The 20,000-nt window shown below is 43.3% G+C and overlaps 2 protein-coding genes across 2 annotated transcripts in view; one reads left to right on the forward strand and one right to left on the reverse strand.

The window, feature by feature from the left end:
* Positions 1-21, forward strand: part of mrps5 (mitochondrial ribosomal protein S5) — a 16,356-nt gene extending 16,335 nt beyond the window's left edge. Inside the window, exon 11 of the mRNA XM_017475843.3 lies at positions 1-21. This exon is cut by the window's left edge and continues 418 nt beyond it. The gene's annotated coding sequence lies outside the window, so the exon portion shown is untranslated.
* A 5,138-nt stretch (positions 22-5,159) lies between these two features.
* malb (mal, T cell differentiation protein b) overlaps positions 5,160-20,000 on the reverse strand; it is a 15,821-nt gene continuing 980 nt past the window's right edge. Inside the window, exons 2-4 of the mRNA XM_017475845.2 lie at positions 15,236-15,403; positions 12,268-12,411; positions 5,160-5,519 (exon numbers count right to left, since the gene is read on the reverse strand). Coding sequence (XP_017331334.1) covers positions 5,445-5,519; positions 12,268-12,411; positions 15,236-15,403 — 387 coding nt within the window. The 3' untranslated portion in view covers positions 5,160-5,444. The remainder of the gene's footprint in view (positions 5,520-12,267; positions 12,412-15,235; positions 15,404-20,000) is intronic.

Here is a 20,000-nt window from a genome sequence, read left to right on the forward strand (position 1 = left end):
AAATAAATGTTTTAAACAATCTTTCTGTTGTTGTCGTTGTTGTTGTTGTTGTTGTTAATGAGTGGGATGTCCTCGTGTTTTAGGGATTTATAAGAATAAATAATAAAATATTTCATTATGAAATGTAATATTTAAAAGTGGATGAACTGCCTCGTGTGGTGCTTTAAATAATAATCAAGGACATTAAAATAGTTACAGTTTTAATTGATACACAAATTAATGGAAGCGTTGAACATGAGGCGGTGCTGTGCATAAGTTTTCACCCCCCAGTGATCCTTCCCACGGTTTGTAGCGTTTCAATCTGGAAACAGGAAATGGCTGAAGATGATAAAAACACTTCCTGGTCTTTTTCCAGTCGTCACTGTGGCTGACAGGAGAGTGACCTGATGCTGTGATCGTTTCTGCTCACCTCAGTCGTACGGAGCGGTTATTTGAGTCACTTCCTGTCAGTCTGTCCATTCTCCGACGACCCACGCGTCCACAGATCTGCAGCTCGCTGGATGGTCTTTGTTTTTCGCACCACTCGGTGTAAAACTCTTGAGGCTGGAGTGTGTGTGTGTGTGTGTGTGTGTGTGAGAGAGAGAGAGAGAAAATTCCAGAAGATTCCAAGTGGTTTCTGGGAAAACTCCAACCAACACCCGCGCCACAGTCAGTCACTGAGATCTCTTCTTTTTTCCCTTCCATTTATCTTCTTCCTGTTATTTCTGATTTCCTCTTCTGTTGCATCATCGGCTATAGTGCTGTATCCAGTATATGTAATCAGCTGCAGAATTATTGGCACCCTGGCTAAATATGGGTTTAAAAAGGTAAAAAAAAAAAAAAAAAAGTCTTTCTGGTTAATCTCACCCTGGGAGTATGACCGAAATCTAATATTTAATTAAAGTAAATTTATTCTAAAGCAACAAATTCTCAAAAAATATAAAATAACTTAATGACATTAGTGACAGCTCTGGGGTTTTTCCTGGTTTTATGGCAAGTCGTGAAATAAAGACGTTAAAACCTGCATTCTCTACACTTTAATGTTAAACATCTATAAATATTTCCTTATGTTTATACTAGTTATTAAAATGCTTCACCTTATTAACACACCTCTCTCTCTCTCTCACACACACACACACACACACACACACCTCTGTTTAGAGATTCAAAGCTACCTTTTCTAATCTGTAATTATTACATAATTATAGATTATAATTGACGCAGCGCTCGTCTGAGGTTGGATATTACACCACACATTAAAATTACTGCTGGGAAATTACAGCTAACGTGTGTGTGTGTGTGTGCGCGCGTGTGTGTGTGTGTGTGTGTGTGAGAGTGTTGAATAAGTAATAAGTCAGGTGTGTTATTGTTCGTGGTCTCAGAGATACTTCGTCAAATATTCATGTGTGTATGAGAACAACAGAAAGACGCGATTAGAGACGAGGGTCACAGCGTCGTACACACACACTACACACACACACACACACAATTACACACACACTTACACACATGCATGCGCACACACACACCATCGCTTTACATTTTACAGCCATTTATATTCGCTGTTCAGATTATTTTAAATACTCTATATAATTTTATTATAATAAATGCTAATTAATAAACTACAATTAAGACGAATTGTAATATTTAATATATTTGTTAAATAATGAAAAATGTTTAGTAATTAATGTTGATTAAAATAATTACTATTAGAAACATATTTATTTATATAAAGTACTAATTTATTATTTTTTAAAATGGTCATTGTGACTATATTATTAATAATATTTCTTAGTAATTAAGCCGAAAGTGATACAAATGTAAATGAGTAGTGATTAATTCATAAATTAAATGAATGTAATTATTATTTAATAGAATCATTATGATAGTTATTATCGATGTCATATATTACTAATTATCATCATATAATAATCATAATAAATAATAAATACATTTGAATAGTTTGGAATGATCAGTATAAACAAACACCGATTCATACAATTAATTAATGAATACAATAACTATTAGAATTGATATATTAATCAATACTGTGATCTAATTATTATAACGTTATAATAAATCATTTTTTAATTAGCATTATATAAACATAACTTTTCTCCAACACCGTCCCGACTTTCTGTGATTTATAAAACCTTTTAATGGATGAATTGACGATTGTTTTCTGCTTGAATGGAACGTGTGGAACCCGAGCTGCTGATTTGAGCCGAGTCCAGAGTGGGTCAGGAATCATCAGGACATCGGCAGGAACCCGAAAACTCCTGCACGGAAGTGTAAAGTGACACCATCGAGTTCTGCAAGTCATGCTGAGTGTAAAAGACCAGCTCGAGTCAAACGGCCGCTTTTCTACTGAGAAGACCAGCAGTGCCCGGATGATTCTACAGAAAGCCGCACAAGCGCTCTCGCTAACGAGACCTGGAGCTGATTTAAAGACCGTTCCACACCCAATATCCATCTCAACCGTCTAGATCCGGGAAGCATTTTATTCTTATTAATAATCACATGTCTGTCACTCACCCTGTCCAGGGTGTACCCCGCCTTGTGCCCGATGCTCCCTGGGATAGGCTCCAGGTTCCCCGCGACCCTGTAGGATAACGCGGTATAGAAGAAGGATGGGTGGATGTCTCTCACCGTGCGTTCACACAAATCCTCAGGTCATCGTTTATTTTCTAAACTCTCGTTAAATGTGTGTAGAGATTATTAGGAAGAAAAATAAAGCTTGGAAGGAAGATCGGTGCAACCATGTAACTGTCATTTTCATGGATCTCAGTTTTGGAGTGTGATAGAAACACCAAACCTGTCTTGATCTGGCGTGAATTTGAGGGAAATTCTGAAGACTTAAAAGAATTCATCTAAAAAACACCAGTACACACGTCCTATAATAAAACAGGAGCTCGGATCTCATGTGACAGGAACACCAAACCTGCACTCCTGTGAACATCCTGATCTTCCTAACCCACGATGTGACCCACGCTGTGACCCAGGGTGTGACCCACGCTGTGACCCAGGGTGTGACCCACGCTGTGACCCAGGGTGTGACCCACGGTGTGACCCACGGTGTGACCCACGGTATGACCCAGGGTGTGACCCACGGTGTGACCCAGGGTGTGACCCACGGTGTGACCCAGGGTGTGACCCACGGTGTGACCCAGGGTGTGACCCACGGTGTGACCCACGGTATGACCCAGGGTGTGACCCACGGTATGACCCAGGGTGTGACCCACGGTGTGACCCAGGGTGTGACCCACGGTGTGACCCACGGTGTGACCCTGGGTGTGAATTTGGGAAAGATCTGCAGCAGGTTTTTTTTGGTTGAAACCCTTGATGTTCTCCTCTCGTCTCCATATTCACACCGTTGGTTACTGAGATGAAGACGCAGACAGCAGAGAAGTTTTGTCGTCCTGTCGCACTCTAAAGTCGAGTTCTAATCTTCACACTACACTGTAACCCGTAGAAAAAATCTCATCGCGGTTTCCAACTATACAATCAGATGATCGGTCGAGGTTCACATTAGTGAGTCTCCTTTATTCATTAAATCTTCACAAACTCAGAGTTTCCTATGTAAAGCTAAGAGCAGAACATTGGATGGAACGCTTGGAGAGAGATCAGTATGGCGGTATGTCAGAGTTCAGCGCCGTGCCATTTGGTCTCTAAGTGCACCTGTAGATTGGATAGTGTAACAGGGAAGGGGAAAAGACTGAAGGTACGTACTGACTAATCTACACATTAAAATGTTTAACCTTAAACATTTATACATTACACCAATTCATGGAGCTTCATCTGATTCAAATACGCGAAAGACGCAGAAGTAATGCTCGCGAGGGACAAGACTGAAATGACGAACTGACTAATAGAAATATCACGATATTTAAACGAATGCAACAGAATCCTGTAGGTTTCATTAAACTGGAACGTGTTGTAAAACTGTGGGCGTGTGATGTGATAGGAACACATCTTTTTGCCCTGGCCTTAGTTTTGACCTCGCTAACCCACGGTGCAAATCTGGAGAACATCTGAGAAAGTTCGACGTTCTCTGATCTTCTTCATCTCCACCCTGAGGGTTTCTGAGGTCAGAGGAGTTTGCTTCATTCTCTCACACGCCAACGTTAACAGGATTTGTGCAGGACCTTGTCTCCTTGGCCGTTGCTACGGTAGTTCCTCTGACCGATTATATCCAGAATGCTGAGAAACCAGGTGTTGTGGATCACATGATGATCTTTAATGAAGCATGAGATCCAATGTTACATCCCTGAACATATTTCTTGTCTCTCCGTCTCCGTATCTCCTCCTGCAACGAGGTTAGGATTTCCAGGAAGAGAACTAGATCTGGGGTGGAGGTGGGGCAGATTAGAAATGACGTCATCTCTTTATAGAAGGATATAAAAGGAAGAATGCTGATGACAATGGCTCCGTGTCTGATCTAATCACATCAGTCTGGTTTACAGCCAACACGCTGAAGTACCTCAGCTTTACGCTAGCTGTGTAAGTTCTCCATTCTTTGCTCCGTGCTCTTCTCTGAACTTTACAGCGTTATGACGGCTTTTATACGCAGTTTTCAGCTCGTTAAAAAGTCTATTTCAGCTTGATGCTAGCTTTGGAACACGTTAGTTCCGTGCAGATGTGAATAATTCGTGTCAGTTTCTTTGTGCATGCAGTGATAGAGATGATTATTATCGGAGCTGCAGTCTGTGAACCGTGGATCGTTACTTCCTTTAGTAGCTGCACATTTCTTTTGGGAATCCTGGTTTGAGTTTTATTTAGATAAGGAAAACGGGAATATATTGTACTTTTCTTTCATTTTCGTTTGGAATAGAGACGGACGTTTAAAAATCTGTTATCCTTTGTTTATTATTTTAACATTACTCATCCTGACACTAATTCTCTGACGGCTTTTTCCTCCATTTATCGATATACTTGCGTTAAAATACGAATGTGACGTCTCTGGTTTGTGTCTTGACCCTCGCTTCAGACTGACGCAAAGAACCCAGTGTTCTCAGAGTTCTCTCTGAACACAGCAATAAACACAACATCTAAACACAACATCGGGTCACTCCGAGCAAACTGAAACACGACTCAACCTGGATCCAGTCCTCGTTCAGTCCACATACACTGCAGAGGTATAATCCACATTTCCTCCACACACTCTCACACACACACACTCACACAGTTTACGCAACTTTTATTAAAACATGTTCGTTATTCCATCGTGTGTCAAAAATATACAAAACTGATGTCTTCTCAGGTAAAAAGAATGAGTTTTCCTTGCGTCTACTGTGTTATAAAAATCTCTCTTTTTTTGGTTAGATACGATACAGAATGAACTCAAAAACAATAATGATTAAAGTTAAACGATCAGATTTGATTAGAATGATGTAAAATCATTGTAATGAAACGATCGGATCTGGGCAGTGATGGAGTGTGAACTCTCCTCTCGGTCCATCGTTTGTTCAGAAGGATTTCCATCTGATGGCAGACAGGATGCAGTGAATGAAGTAAAACAGCGTGGCGGTGTAGGAGAAAACCTGAAACACACACACACACACACACACACGGAATTGATTCATGAATTTGACAAGTAATTCATTTAATATGATAATTATTGTTCAGGTATTGGATTTTTCTTCTTGGAAATAGAAGTAAATGAATAAATCGGGATGTTTGAGATGAATGTGTTCAATTTATTTATTTATTTATTTTTATTTTGAGGTACATTTTGCTTCCTCTCATGCTCCAAAGAGGATCTCGATGACTACTGGTTCCTTCAGGTGTCAGGATGAGCATTTTATTGCCGAGTCACGAAGGTGCTCCTACGGTAGGACAGTGACGCTGTTATTAGTGACGATATGCACATTAACTCAGCTGATTTATCTATCACATGCTATTTATTTAAAAAAGACATGAAAACGCGTAAAGCTGTATTACCATGGAGACGTGCATCACTCGTAAATTTTGGTGAAATATTTTATTATTAACTTCCATTCACCAACACGTAGGAGAATCTCAGATCTGGAGCGTGATTGGAACACCAAACCTGTGCTTCAGTGCACCTCCATCACGAACGGGGCAAAGATGAAGAAGTTCTGAGAAAGTCAGGTTTTTCACCCAAACTGTAAAGTTTTTCAGGTGAAATGTTCCACAAATTCACACCATACGTTAGGGAGGTCAAGACGTACACAGGAGCGGAGCGCAGGTTCGGTGTTCCTGCAGTTTCACACTCCAAAACTGAGACCGGAGATTCTCCTTCTCTCATATGGCACGTGTTGGTGAATGAAAATCAGTTCAAATAAAAGAAATCACACGTCATAGGAACACCAAACGTCTTGACCTTCCTAACTCTCCAAATCGCTAATAACTCTAAACCTGTCAGCTTTTAGGGTTGTGATGTCAGGAACCACAGCACCTGCAGCTTCCAAACCTGACGTTCTAACAGAAGATCATTCTCTAGTGTTGGAAAAAAACCTGGAGATATGCAAAATGTTTGTGATTTTACATTCACCAATATATATACAGTGAGAGAAAAAAGTATTTGATCCCCTGCTGATTTTGTACGTTTGCCCACTGACAAAGAAATGGTCAGTCTATAATTTTAATGGTAGTTGTATTTGAACAGTGAGAGACAGAATAACAACAAGAAAATCCAGAAAAACGCATGTTAAAAATGTTATAAATTGATTTGCATTTTAATGAGGGAAATAAGTATTTGACCCCCTCTCAATCAGAAAGATTTCTGGCTCCCAGGTGTCTTTTATACAGGTGACGAGCTGAGATTAGGAGCACACTCTTAAAGGGAGTTCTCCTAATATCAGTTTGTTACCTGTATAAAAGACACCTGTCCACAGAAGCAATAAATCAATCAGATTCCAAACTCTCCACCATGGCCAAGACCAAAGAGCTCTCCAAGGATGGTAGGGACAAGACTGTAGACCTACACAAGTCTGGAATGGGCTACAAGACCATTGCCAAGCAGCTTGGTGAGAAGGGGACAACAGTTGGTGCGATTATTCGCAAATGGAAGAAACACAAAAGAACTGTCGATCTCCCTCGACCTGGGGCTCCATGCAAGATCTCACCTCGTGGAGTTGCAATGATCATGAGAACAGTGAGGAATCAGCCCAGAACTACACGGGAGGATCTTGTCAATGATCTCAAGGCAGCTGGGACCATAGTCACCAAGAAAACAATTGGTAACACACTACGCCGTGAAGGACTGAAATCCTGCAGCGCACGCAAGGTCCGCTGCTCAAGAAAGCACATATACATGCCCGTCTGAAGTTTGCCAATGAACATCTGAATGATTCAGAGGACAACTGAGTGAAAATGTTGTGGTCAGATGAGACCAAAATGGAGCTCTTTGGCATCAACTCAACTCGCCGTGTTTGGAGGAGGAGGAATGCTGCCTATGACCCCTGGAACACCATTACCACCGTCAAACATGGAGGTGGAAACATTATGCTTTGGGGGTGTTTTTCTGCTAAGGGGACAGGACAACTTCACCGCATCAAAGGGACGATGGACGGGGCCATGTACCGTCAAATCTTGGGTGAAAACCTCCTTCCCTCAGACAGGGCATTGAAAATGGGTCGTGGATGGGTATTCCAGCATGACAATGACCCAAAACACACGGCCAAGGCAACAAAGGAGTGGCTCAAGAAGAAGCACATTAAGGTCCTGGAGTGACCTAGCCAGTCTCCAGACCTTAATCCCATAGAAAATCTGTGGAGGGAGCTGAAGGTTCGAGTTGCCAAACGTCAGCCTCGAAACCTTAATGACTTGGAGAAGATCTGCAAAGAGGAGTGGGACAAAATCCCTCCTGAGATGTGTGCAAACCTGGTGGCCAACTACAAGAAACGTCTGACCTCTGTGATTGCCAACAAGGGTTTTTAAACCAAGTACTAAGTCATGTTTTGCAGAGGGGTCAAATACTTATTTCCCTCATTAAACTGCAAATCAATTTCTAACATTTTTGACGCGTTTTTCTGGATTTTTTTGTTGTTATTCTGTCTCTCACTGTTCAAATAAATCTACCATTAAAATTATAGACTTATCATTTCTTTGTCAGTGGGCAAACGGACAAAATCAGCAGGGGATCAAATACTTTTTTCCCCTCACTGTATATATATATATATATATATATACACACACATCCTACGAGGGAATCAGAGCCTCAGATCTCAGCTGTGGAGTGTGACAGGATGAAGCAGAGTGGACCCGGAGTAAAATCTGAGGAAGTCCATTTTTTGGACAAAAAAAAAAAAAAAAAAACTATAAATATAGCCTTTGTGTTTTTTTGGTGAAATTTTTGACATTTTTTGATCTGCAAATTCATACCATGCAATATAGAGGTCAAGACCAAGACAGGAACACAAGTTTAGTGTTCCTGTTAAGCTCCAAAGGTGAGATCCAACGCTCTCAATCCCTCATATGATATACATACTGATGAATAAAAATTGATTTAAAAATCACAAAAACATCAAACTTGTGTTCTTGTCTAAATCCTGACTTCCCTAATCCAGGGTGTGAATTTGGGGAAGATCGAATAACAAAAAAATTCACCCAAAAATATTCAGAAGGTCTCTGAATAACGCTTGGGTAAAAAAAATCTTCAGCATATTCACACCGTTGGTTAGTGAAGTCGAGATAGACAAGAGTGTGCGTTGTTTCATATGATTCTGTTCAGAAGTCGAGATCAGAGGCTTTTGTTTACACTATATTCCAGTCACAGTCCAATGTACTGATTTTAACAAACATGTTTTGTATCAACACAACCAAAAATCATAACGTAAAGACACAAATGTTATGCTTTATGGTTGTGTTGATATAAAACATGCTTTAGTAACATCCTTTTGCCGCCTCTTCAAATTCCCGGAAAACTATTTTTGTTTTCCGTCTAAATACAGCAAACTGAGGCCATGCAGACTCTAGAGAGGGTCAGTGAGAGACAGTAGTGTAGTTTCTGTAGTGGGAAAGTCTAAGACTTAGCAATCCCCAAACTCCGGCATTAGAGCCCTCACAGACAAGTGAATGGGTGACGACCAAAGCTAACGCTAACACTCGCCCATGGGAGCACCGCTCCTCTCCGCTTCACGTGTCCAGCAGGTTTGCTCTCCTCAGTGAAGAACCCGCTGAGAAACCTGAAAGAGCTCTTGTTATAGGAGACTCTATCTTAAGGCAGGTGATATTAGCTAGGCCTTTAGGGTCTCCAGCAGTTTTAGTTAGGTGCACACCGGGAGCCAGGACACCGGACATAGCAGGTAATCTTAGGGTCTTAGTCAAGCACAGGTTTTCAAAGATAGTTATTCATGTAGGAGCTAATGATATACACCAGTCAGTCGGTCAGACGTTACTAGAGTAACGTTGTAGAGGTGTGTAAAGTAGCGAAGGCGATGTCCGGTGCAGTAGTATGTGCTCTGGCCCCATCACAATGCAGCGTGGTGATGTAGATTACAGGTGTTATGGTCACTGAACTTCTGGAGGTCCAGGTGGTGCTCCGAAAACAGTGTGGGCTTTATAGATGACTGGAGTCGTTTTGAGGGCAAGGCTGGGCTGTTAGGGCGGGACGGTATCCATCCCACTCGGGAAAGTGCTGCTCTCGTTTGTTGCAGCAGAACACAGTCCCAGACCAGGTCTAGTTAATCTGGAATAATCCAGAGTCAAGGCCAAGGAGCAGACGAGCCGGCTAAACCGACCGTCTGCTGTCTGCACCGAGTCCTCACCTTGGTTCCACAACCGACCGTGTCTGTTCCCCGAGATAAACAATACTGTAGAAACACTCCTAATTAAAACCTAATGAACATAAAATGAGATGGTACTGAATGCACAGCCAGCAGCAGATCTGAAGCTAGCACTGTTAAACATTACATCTCGTACGTCTAAAGCACTTCTTGTTAATGAAAGCGTTATTGATCAGGAGTTTAATATAATGTGTTTAACAGAGATATGGATTAAACCTGACGAGTACACAGCACTGAACGAAGCCCGTCCTCCTGGATACAGTTATATACATCAGCCTCGTCTGACTGGCAGAGGGGGAGGAGTCTCACTCGTTTAGAATGATAATCTATTCATCACACACACCTCGTCATAAACTCAACTCTTCTGAAGTTCTTTATACTAGTACAACATACAGCAACAAAAACCCGAGTCGATTCCGCTGAAGATTATTTACAGACCCGCAGGGCCATGTTCTGAATTCCTTGGAGAATTTGCAGATTTAATCTTTAACCTGGTTGTTTCTTTAGACAAAGCTCTAATCGTTGGAGACTTTAATATTCATTTTGAGAACCCAGAAGACCCTCTGAGAACAGCGGTTGTGTCTAGATTCAGTACGGGTCAATCAGAACGTCATAGAACCCACTCATAATGGTGGTCACTCTTAATTAATTGATTAATACTAACATTTGGATTAATTATGTAAAACATAGTCACATTACACCAGCCTGAATCTCAGATCATTTCTTCATCTCATTTAAGATGTGTCTTTATCATACTACATGCACTTCACCACACTACCGTGTCAAACCTACATTCACATCAACTACTGCACAGTTTTATCATCAATCTCCCCGAGTCGATCAGAGTTTCCTCAAACAAATACTACCAGAAGCAAACATACCTCCATTAAAAACCAATTCCCCCCTCAGCATTGGCTATGTGCCGAAATCCTTTAAACTATCAGTTATCACACCCCTGATTAAACACTACAGACCGATATCAAATCTCCCCTTCATCTCCAAGATCTTAGAGACGGTTGTACACAGCAGCTCTGCTCGTACTTACATGGGAACATCATTCATGTAATGTACCAGTCAGGATTTAGACCTCATCATAGCACAGAGACAGCGCTGGTTAAAGTAGTAAACGACCTTCTACTGACCTCTGATCAGGGTTGTGTCTCCTTAATGCATATCTAAAATGTAAGAAAGTACTTGCAGAACGTAGGACCCTAAAACTGAGTGTCACTAGAAAAGGTTCCAAGTAGAAACCAAGTTTTAGGAAATTAAAACCTTTAATTATCCAATTAACCTTTAAATATAGAACCCTATAACTGTTTCCAGATCACAAAAGGTTCCATGTAAAACCCTTTAAGAGGTGAAGAACCCTTCAATATCCAACAAACCCTTATACAGTATAGAACCATTTAAGTGTTCCCAATCACAGAAGCTTCCAGCAGAACCCTTTTAGAAAGTGAAGCACTTATTACAAAGAACCCTTACTTATACAAAGAGCTATTAAAGAACGTAGAACCCTGCAACTGAAGGTTTCCTATTAGACAAGGTTCCAGTTAGAACCTTTTTAGAAAGCTAAGAACCTCTACTTGTTACACAAAGAATGTAGCACTCTACAAATGATTGTTTATCAGAAGGTTTACCACCATTTTAGGAGGCTATGAACCCTTAATAATCACAACAGAGAACCCTTGAAGAATGCAGAATCCTACAACTGAGTACCAAGAAGCTCCGTATTCGACAGATTACAAAGAAAATAATTTGCAGTTTGTACTAAACACGTACCCCGTTAATACCCACTCTGAGAACAGAAGGTTCTTTAACGGTTCACTGGATAATTAAGGGTTCTTAGCTTCCAAAATGGGTTCTACATCTGAACACACAGCTTTCTAATCGGTTCTACCTTTGGGGTTCTAGATCATTTAAGTGCTTATTGAATTATTAAGAGCCTCTTTAAACTCTTCTACATGTAACTCTTTCTAACAGGAAACACTTGTAGCGTCGTAGCTTTTGACACAGAACCTTTAAAGTTTCCCTCAAAGGAGCAGTGAAGAACGCTTAAGGGTTCTACATTAAAAATCAAAAAAAAAAATTGCACTGTTCAGTACAACAGGCTCCGCCCACCATAGTGGAAAACCAACTCGACTGAATGAACAGTAAAAAAAGATTATAGATTTGTCTCAGTGTGTGTGTGTGTGTGTGATCAAGTGTGTGTGTGAGTGTGTGTGTGAGTGTGTGTGTGTGAGTGTGTGTGTGTGAGTGTGTGTGTGAGTGTGTGTGAGAGTGTGTGTGTGAGTGTGTGTGTGTGAGTGTGTGTGTGAGTGTGTGTGTGAGTGTGTGTGTGAGTGTGTGTGTGTGTGTGTGTGAGTGTGTGTGTGAGTGTGTGTGTGTGTGTGTGTGTGTGTGTGTGTGTGTGTGAGTGTGTGTGTGTGAGTGTGTGTGTGTGTGTGTGTGTGTGTGTGTGAGTGTGTGTGTGTGAGTGTGTGTGAGTGTGTGTGTGAGTGTGTGAGTGTGTGTGAGTGTGTGTGTGTGAGTGTGGCCTCACCACTGCTGCGATATCGATTTGGTAATATCTGAATCTGTCCACTGGAGAGACGACGGTGCTGTTCTTCATGTTGAGTGTGATGTTGGCGAGAGGAACCGAGGCGCTGAGATAGAACAGAGCTGCCAGGAGGTGATACACAAAGTCCTACAAACACACACACACACACACACACACACACACACAGACACACACACAGACACACACACAGACACACACACAGACAAACACACAGACACACACACAGACACACACACAGACACACACACACACACATTCACTGTCTCGGTCCACCAAGAACTGTTTTAATTCATGCACTTTCTCTATGAAATGTACGGGTTGTATTCAGAGTAGAGTTACTCACTCTGAAATGAATCAGAATTCAGAACTCATTCAGAACTACAGACATTTACATTCATGGCATTCAGCACATGCCTGTATCCCGAGTGACGTACAGAAGTGTTCTGCAGTCTGTCGTAGCAGCAGTCTAAACCCTGCTGTGGAGGTTAGTACAGTATGAAAAATCACAAGAAATGATGATGATTTTTAAATAAATAAAGAACAGAGTGCTGATTTCAGCGGTTGGTGAAGAGGTGGGACTTCAGCGACTCGTGACTCGGCTGTTCGGACAGTCGTGGGAAGTTTGTTCCGCCTGCTAGACGACAGAACAGAGACAAGCCTCGATGCAGCTCTTAATTTTGCTTCTTGTCGTAAAACGGTGGCAAAGTCATCAGCAGTCAGGGAGGAGCGTGATGGAGGAAGCTGTGGTTAAGAAGTGAAGCAGAGTTCTACAACAGGGGTGTCCAACCTTATCCGGAAAGAGTCGGAGGGGGTGCAGGTTTTCATTTCAATCAACCAGGAGCCGCACCTGACTCCACCTGTTTAATCAGTTTGGCTTTCGACAGACTCGGGTGTGGCTTCTATTTGGTTGGAATGAAAACCTGCAGCACACCGGCCCTTTCCGGATAAGATCGGACGCCCCTGCTCTACAAGCTTTGCCTTTAGAAGGACGTCTTAGCAGCTGTCACTTTGGACGAGAACATGGACAGGAGTGAGCGGTGCGAGAGGAGATTAGTATCTCAACTTGTGATTTCCTTCACTTTCTCTCCACTGCTCTGAATTCTCTGACTGCTGTACAACACATCTGACAGCCAAGCAGCAGGCGAGAACACGTCTCAGGTTTATGAGAAAGACGGCACAGGAGGTCTGTGGAGGAGGAAAGTGAAGAAAGGAAAGTGCTCGTGGCTAATTCCAGCGTTAGAGAGGGAAATGGGTCTGGAAGCTGTGGATGAAAGAGCGGTAGAGCGGAGAGGGGACGAGGTTATTGGAAGGACGGCCTCTGTTTTGTCGAGGATAGCTTTTGGGGCGATGAGATGTGAAGACAGAGATTGCTTTGAGGCACATAATAGCAGGAAAGTAACAAGAACTGTGCTGAAAAGGATTAAAAGGGTACAGCTTAGTCAGATGAAGAGTGGAGGTTATGCTTACCCCGGCGGTCCAGTCTGGACCGGGTTCAGGACAGTTTATATAGGACTGAAATATACTGAAGGTGTCTGTAGCAGTTAGAAGAGAACATTAGATGGCTAGTGTTGTGCTACTGACATCTTCAATATATCTGAACAAGCCCTGGCACACCCGAGACACCTAATTATCATAGACTAAAACTACAAAATCAACAATACTACAGTCACAAGACTAGCTCCACAGAGTCCTGCAGACAGACGCAGGAACCGGAACTCGACCTGAACAGCAGGTTAAACCCACGATAGGAAATCTCAAAGCGTTATTCCGAGGATACGTGAGAGATACGGACACGGGGGTGGAGTTTATCTAAAATAGGGGCGTGTTTCAGTTACGCTCGATTCTGATCTTGAACTTAAGCGCATATCGGCTCGGGAGAGGCGCAGCGTGAAGTCCAGCGCCACCGTCTGACGGAACCACAACATGTCACGCTGATATTTATGTTTTATCTGTAAATACACTCTACACTCTGTAAACACACACTATGGAATGTCATTCAAGGTCAGTATTATATCCATGAAGAGAAGAAGAAGACTTTATTTTTCACATATACATTACAGCTCAGTGAAATGTTTTTCTCCACATATTCCAACTTTTTCGTTTCTTTTCTTTTTTTTTTACAGATCCTGGGTCAGAGCGCAGGTCAGCCGTGACACGGCCCGCTGGAGCAGAGAGGGTTAAACGTGCCTCGCTCAACGGCCCAACAGTGGCGGCTTGGTGATCAGTAACCCAGAGCCTTTAACCACTGAGCCATCACTGCTAAATAAATACCACATTATTAATTAATGAATAATATCGCCACTTTAAGGTCCACGAAAGTTATTTTCTCACACAGAGGAGACTGGAGGAGACGCATTTTAATCAGACTCTGATCTCGAATCCCTTACCTTGTTCTTTTAGGTTTAAAGCTACTGAGAAACTCCGCGTAAGCAGCGGTGAAACCTGACTCTGAACACCAGAAACTTTCCCCACGTAAACACTGACACCTGACAATAACAACAACATGACAGGAAAACTGGGCGTGGCCTGGTGGCCTGTCCAGCTTTTTAAACCACGCTGAAAAAACATTAGAAACCATTAGAGATTTCTAGTGGTTCCTAATGGTTTTTCATGTGTTTAATGTGGTGATCTGTAATGGTAGTGTAATGGTATGTGGTGTTCCTAATGGTTCCTGATAGTCTGGTGTGCTAATTTTATTTTGATGGTCATCATCTTCACTTCAAAAAGAACTAAAATGAAAATCTCTAATGGAAACCATTAAGCCAGTTCCTCTTAATGTTCCTTAAAAATATCTGTGTGCAAGATGAACGGAGCAATGCTAAGTGGCTAACACTTTTTACATTTTTATTCGTATTAACAGTATTTACAAGCACGTAATTTGTCTTGATATATTGTTGCGAAGTGAACATGATGACGATGAAGATGAAGAGTAGTGTGTGTTGGTGCTCACTGCAGTAGCCCAGCCTCCTTTGTTCTTGTGAACTCCACAGGCAAATATGATGAGCCACAGGAAGGTCATGACAAAACAGAACACGGAGACGAACATCACCCAACCCTGAGGGTTCTCCGGTTGTACATGAGTTGAAGCCACCAGGATCCACACCAAGCCACCGAATATCTGCAACACACACACACACACACACACACACACACACACACACACACACACGAAACCGGTAAGTGTGCAGTACAAACTCCAAATTATTGCTCATTATTTTCTTCTTAATATCTAGAACCTGTCAGAAGTTCTTCCTCCTGGTACATTCATAGAAAAAGGGTTCTTTAAGGGTTCATTAGATAATGAAGGGTTCTGACCCTCCTAACAACACCTTCTACATGGAACCTTCTCTGATAAGCAAACAGTAAGAGGCTCCTGGTCTTTTGAGCAGGTTCTTAGCCTCCTAAAAGGGTTCTAGTTTGTATTTTTTCTGAAAAAATCTCACTCGAAAGGTTCCTCATTCTTCAAGGGTTCTGTACAGTGAGTAAGGGTGCTAGTGTTACTAAAAAGGTTCTAGTTGGAACCTTTACTGACAGGGAACCATTTATAGGATTCTAGACTATATTATTTAAGTGTTTGCTAGATAATTAAGGGTTCTGAGCCTCCTAAAAGGGCTCTACTTGGAACTCTGTCGGATAAACATTATCAGTTGTAGGGTTCTATCTTCTGCAAAGGTTCTTTGTAATAAGTAGGGTTCTCAGCTTGTTGAAATGGTTCTAGTTTGAACTTTCTGTTGGGAAACAGTTACAGCATTCTGTACTCTTAGGGTTTACTGGATACTCAGGGGCAGAACTGAAGAACCCACAGGGGTTCTAAATGAATGTTCAAAGTACTTAGTGACTAACATGCTTTAAGACACATAACTGTGTGTAGGAGGATCCAGAGCTGTGTAATAATTACACGGCAATAAAAATAAATACATAAAATAAATATAAATAAAATAAATTGAAGCTCAGGGGTGTGACACTTGAACAGTGTTAAACTGTAAACACTTCAGGATCAAATTACACTAAACACACACACACACACACACACACACACACGTACACACGCACGCACGCACGCACACATGCACACATGCACACGCGCACACACGCACACACGCACACACGCACGCACACACGCACGCACACACACACGCAGTATTAATAATTAATGCGTCTCTGCTCCTCTAACACATTTAAAGGAAATATAAATATATTCACAAATACATTCCTGCTTCCTGGACACACTGTCTCTCTCTCCCTGTCTCTCTCTCTCTCCCTCCTGCTCCCCGTCTCTCTCTCTCTCCCTCCTGCTCCCCGTCTCTCTCTCTCTCCCTCCTGCTCCCCGTCTCTCTCTCTCTCTCCCTCCGGCTCCCTGTCTGTCTGTCTGTCTCTCTCTCTCACCTTTCAGATCAGATAGTGATAGTGATACATGGCCCTGAGCTCGAGCTCCACAACACAAAACAAAACCACAAAAACAGCGGGATCATGTTTATTTCTGTTTGGGAAAATAACTGACAGATACTGCAAAATTCCCCGCAACGTCAAATTACTTTATAACACCTACAGCACCTACACCTTCACCACCTTCACCACCTACACCACCTACACCTTCATCAACTACACCACCTACACCTTCACCACCTACACCTACACCACCTACACCTTCATCAACTACACCACCTACACCTTCACCACCTACACCTTCACCAACTACACCACCTTCACCACCTACACCTTCACCACCTACACCTTCACCAACTACACCACCTTCACCACCTACACCACCTACACCTTCATCAACTACACCACCTACACCTTCACCAACTACACCACCTTCACCACCTTCACCACCTACACCTTCATCAACTACACCACCTTCACCACCTTCACCACCTACACCTTCATCAACTACACCTCCTACACCTTCACCACCTTCACCACCTACACCACCTACACCTTCATCAACTACACCACCTACACCTTCACCAACTACACCACCTTCACCACCTTCACCACCTACACCTTCATCAACTACACCTCCTACACCTTCACCACCTACACCACCTACACCTTCATCAACTACACCACCTACACCTTCACCACCTACACCTTCATCAACTACACCACCTTCATCAACTTCACCACCTTCACCACCTACACCTTCATCACCTACACCTCCTACACCTTCACCTACACCTCCTACACCTTCATCAACTACACCACCTACACCACCACCACCTACACCTTCATCAACTTCACCACCTACACCTACACCACCTACACCTTCATCAACTACACCACCTACACCTTCACCACCTACACCTTCACCAACTACACCACCTTCACCACCTACACCTTCACCACCTACACCTTCACCACCTACACCTTCACCAACTACACCACCTTCACCACCTACAGCACCTACACCTTCATCAACTACACCACCTTCACCACCTACACCTTCATCAACTACACCTTCACCACCTACACCTTCACCACCTACACCTTCATCAACTACACCACCTTCACCACCTACACCTTCACCACCTACACCACCTACACCACCACCTTCACCTTCACCACCTACACCTCCTACACCTTCACCTTAACCACCTTCACCTTCACCACCTACACCTTCATCAACTACACCACCTACACCTTCATCAACTACACCACCTTCACCACCTACACCTTCATCAACTACACCACCTTCACCACCTACACCTTCATCAACTACACCTTCACCACCTACACCTTCACCACCTACACCTTCATCAACTACACCACCTTCACCACCTACACCTTCACCACCTACACCACCTACACCACCACCTTCACCTTCACCACCTACACCTCCTACACCTTCACCTTAACCACCTTCACCTTCACCACCTACACCTTCATCAACTACACCACCTTCACCACCTACACCTTCATCAACTACACCTTCACCACCTACACCTTCACCACCTACACCTTCATCAACTACACCACCTACACCTTCACCTTAACCACCTTCACCTTCACCACCTACACCTTCATCAACTACACCACCTACACCTTCATCAACTACACCACCTTCACCACCTACACCACCTACACCTTCATCAACTACACCACCTTCACCACCTACACCACCTACACCACCTACACCTTCACCACCTACACCACCTACACCACCACCTTCACCTTCACCACCTACACCTCCTACACCTTCACCTTAACCACCTTCACCTTCACCACCTACACCTTCACCACCTTCACCACCTACACCTTCATCAACTACACCACCTTCACCACCTACACCTTCATCAACTACACCTTCACCACCTACACCTTCACCACCTACACCTTCACCACCTACACCACCTACACCTTCACCACCTACACCTTCACCAACTACACCACCTTCACCACCTACACCACCTACACCTTCATCAACTACACCACCTTCACCACCTACACCTTCATCAACTACACCTTCACCACCTACACCTTCACCACCTACACCTTCATCAACTACACCACCTTCACCACCTACACCTTCACCACCTACACCACCTACACCACCACCTTCACCTTCACCACCTACACCTCCTACACCTTCACCTTAACCACCTTCACCTTCACCACCTACACCTTCATCAACTACACCACCTTCACCACCTACACCTTCATCAACTACACCACCTTCACCACCTACACCTTCATCAACTACACCACCTTCACCACCTACACCTTCATCAACTACACCACCTTCACCACCTACACCTTCATCAACTACACCTTCACCACCTACACCTTCACCACCTACACCTCCATCAACTACACCACCTTCACCACCTACACCACCTACACCTTCACCACCTACACCTTCACCAACTACACCTTCACCACCTACACCTTCACCACCTACACCTTCATCAACTACACCTTCACCACCTACACCTTCACCACCTACACCTTCATCAACTACACCACCTACACCTTCACCACCTACACCTTCATCAACTACACCACCTACACCACCTTCACCACCTACACCTTCATCAACTACACCACCTTCACCACCTACACCTTCACCACCTACACCACCTTCACCTTCATCACCTTCATCACCTTCACCACTTTCACCACCTACACCACCTACACCTTCATCACCTACACCTTCATCAACTACACCACCTACACCTACACCACCTTCACCACCTACACCTTCAACTACACCACCTACACCTTCACCACCTACACCACCTACACCTTCATCAACTACACCACCTTCACCACCATCAACTACACCACCTACACCACCTTCACCTCCTACACCATCACCTTCTACACCTCCTACACCTACACCTTCACCACCTACACCTCCTACACCTTCACCTACACCTCCTACACCTTCACCACCTACACCTCCTACACCTTCACCTACACCTCCTACACCTTCACCACCTACACCTCCTACACCTTCACCTACACCTCCGACACCTTCACCTACACCTCCTACACCTTCACCACCTACACCTCCTACACCTTCACCTACACCTCCGACACCTTCACCTACACCTCCTACACCTTCACCTTCACCACCTACACCTCCTACACCTTCACCTTCTACACTACCACACACGCTCACCTTTCTGACTGCATTAACACCTACAATTCTCATTAAATACATGCTGTACTCTTTCTTTACCACTTTCAGTACTTTTGACTTTTTAAGGTAC

The sequence above is a fragment of the Ictalurus punctatus genome, chromosome 9 (assembly GCF_001660625.3).
Source record: "Ictalurus punctatus breed USDA103 chromosome 9, Coco_2.0, whole genome shotgun sequence".
NCBI lineage: Eukaryota > Metazoa > Chordata > Actinopteri > Siluriformes > Ictaluridae > Ictalurus > Ictalurus punctatus.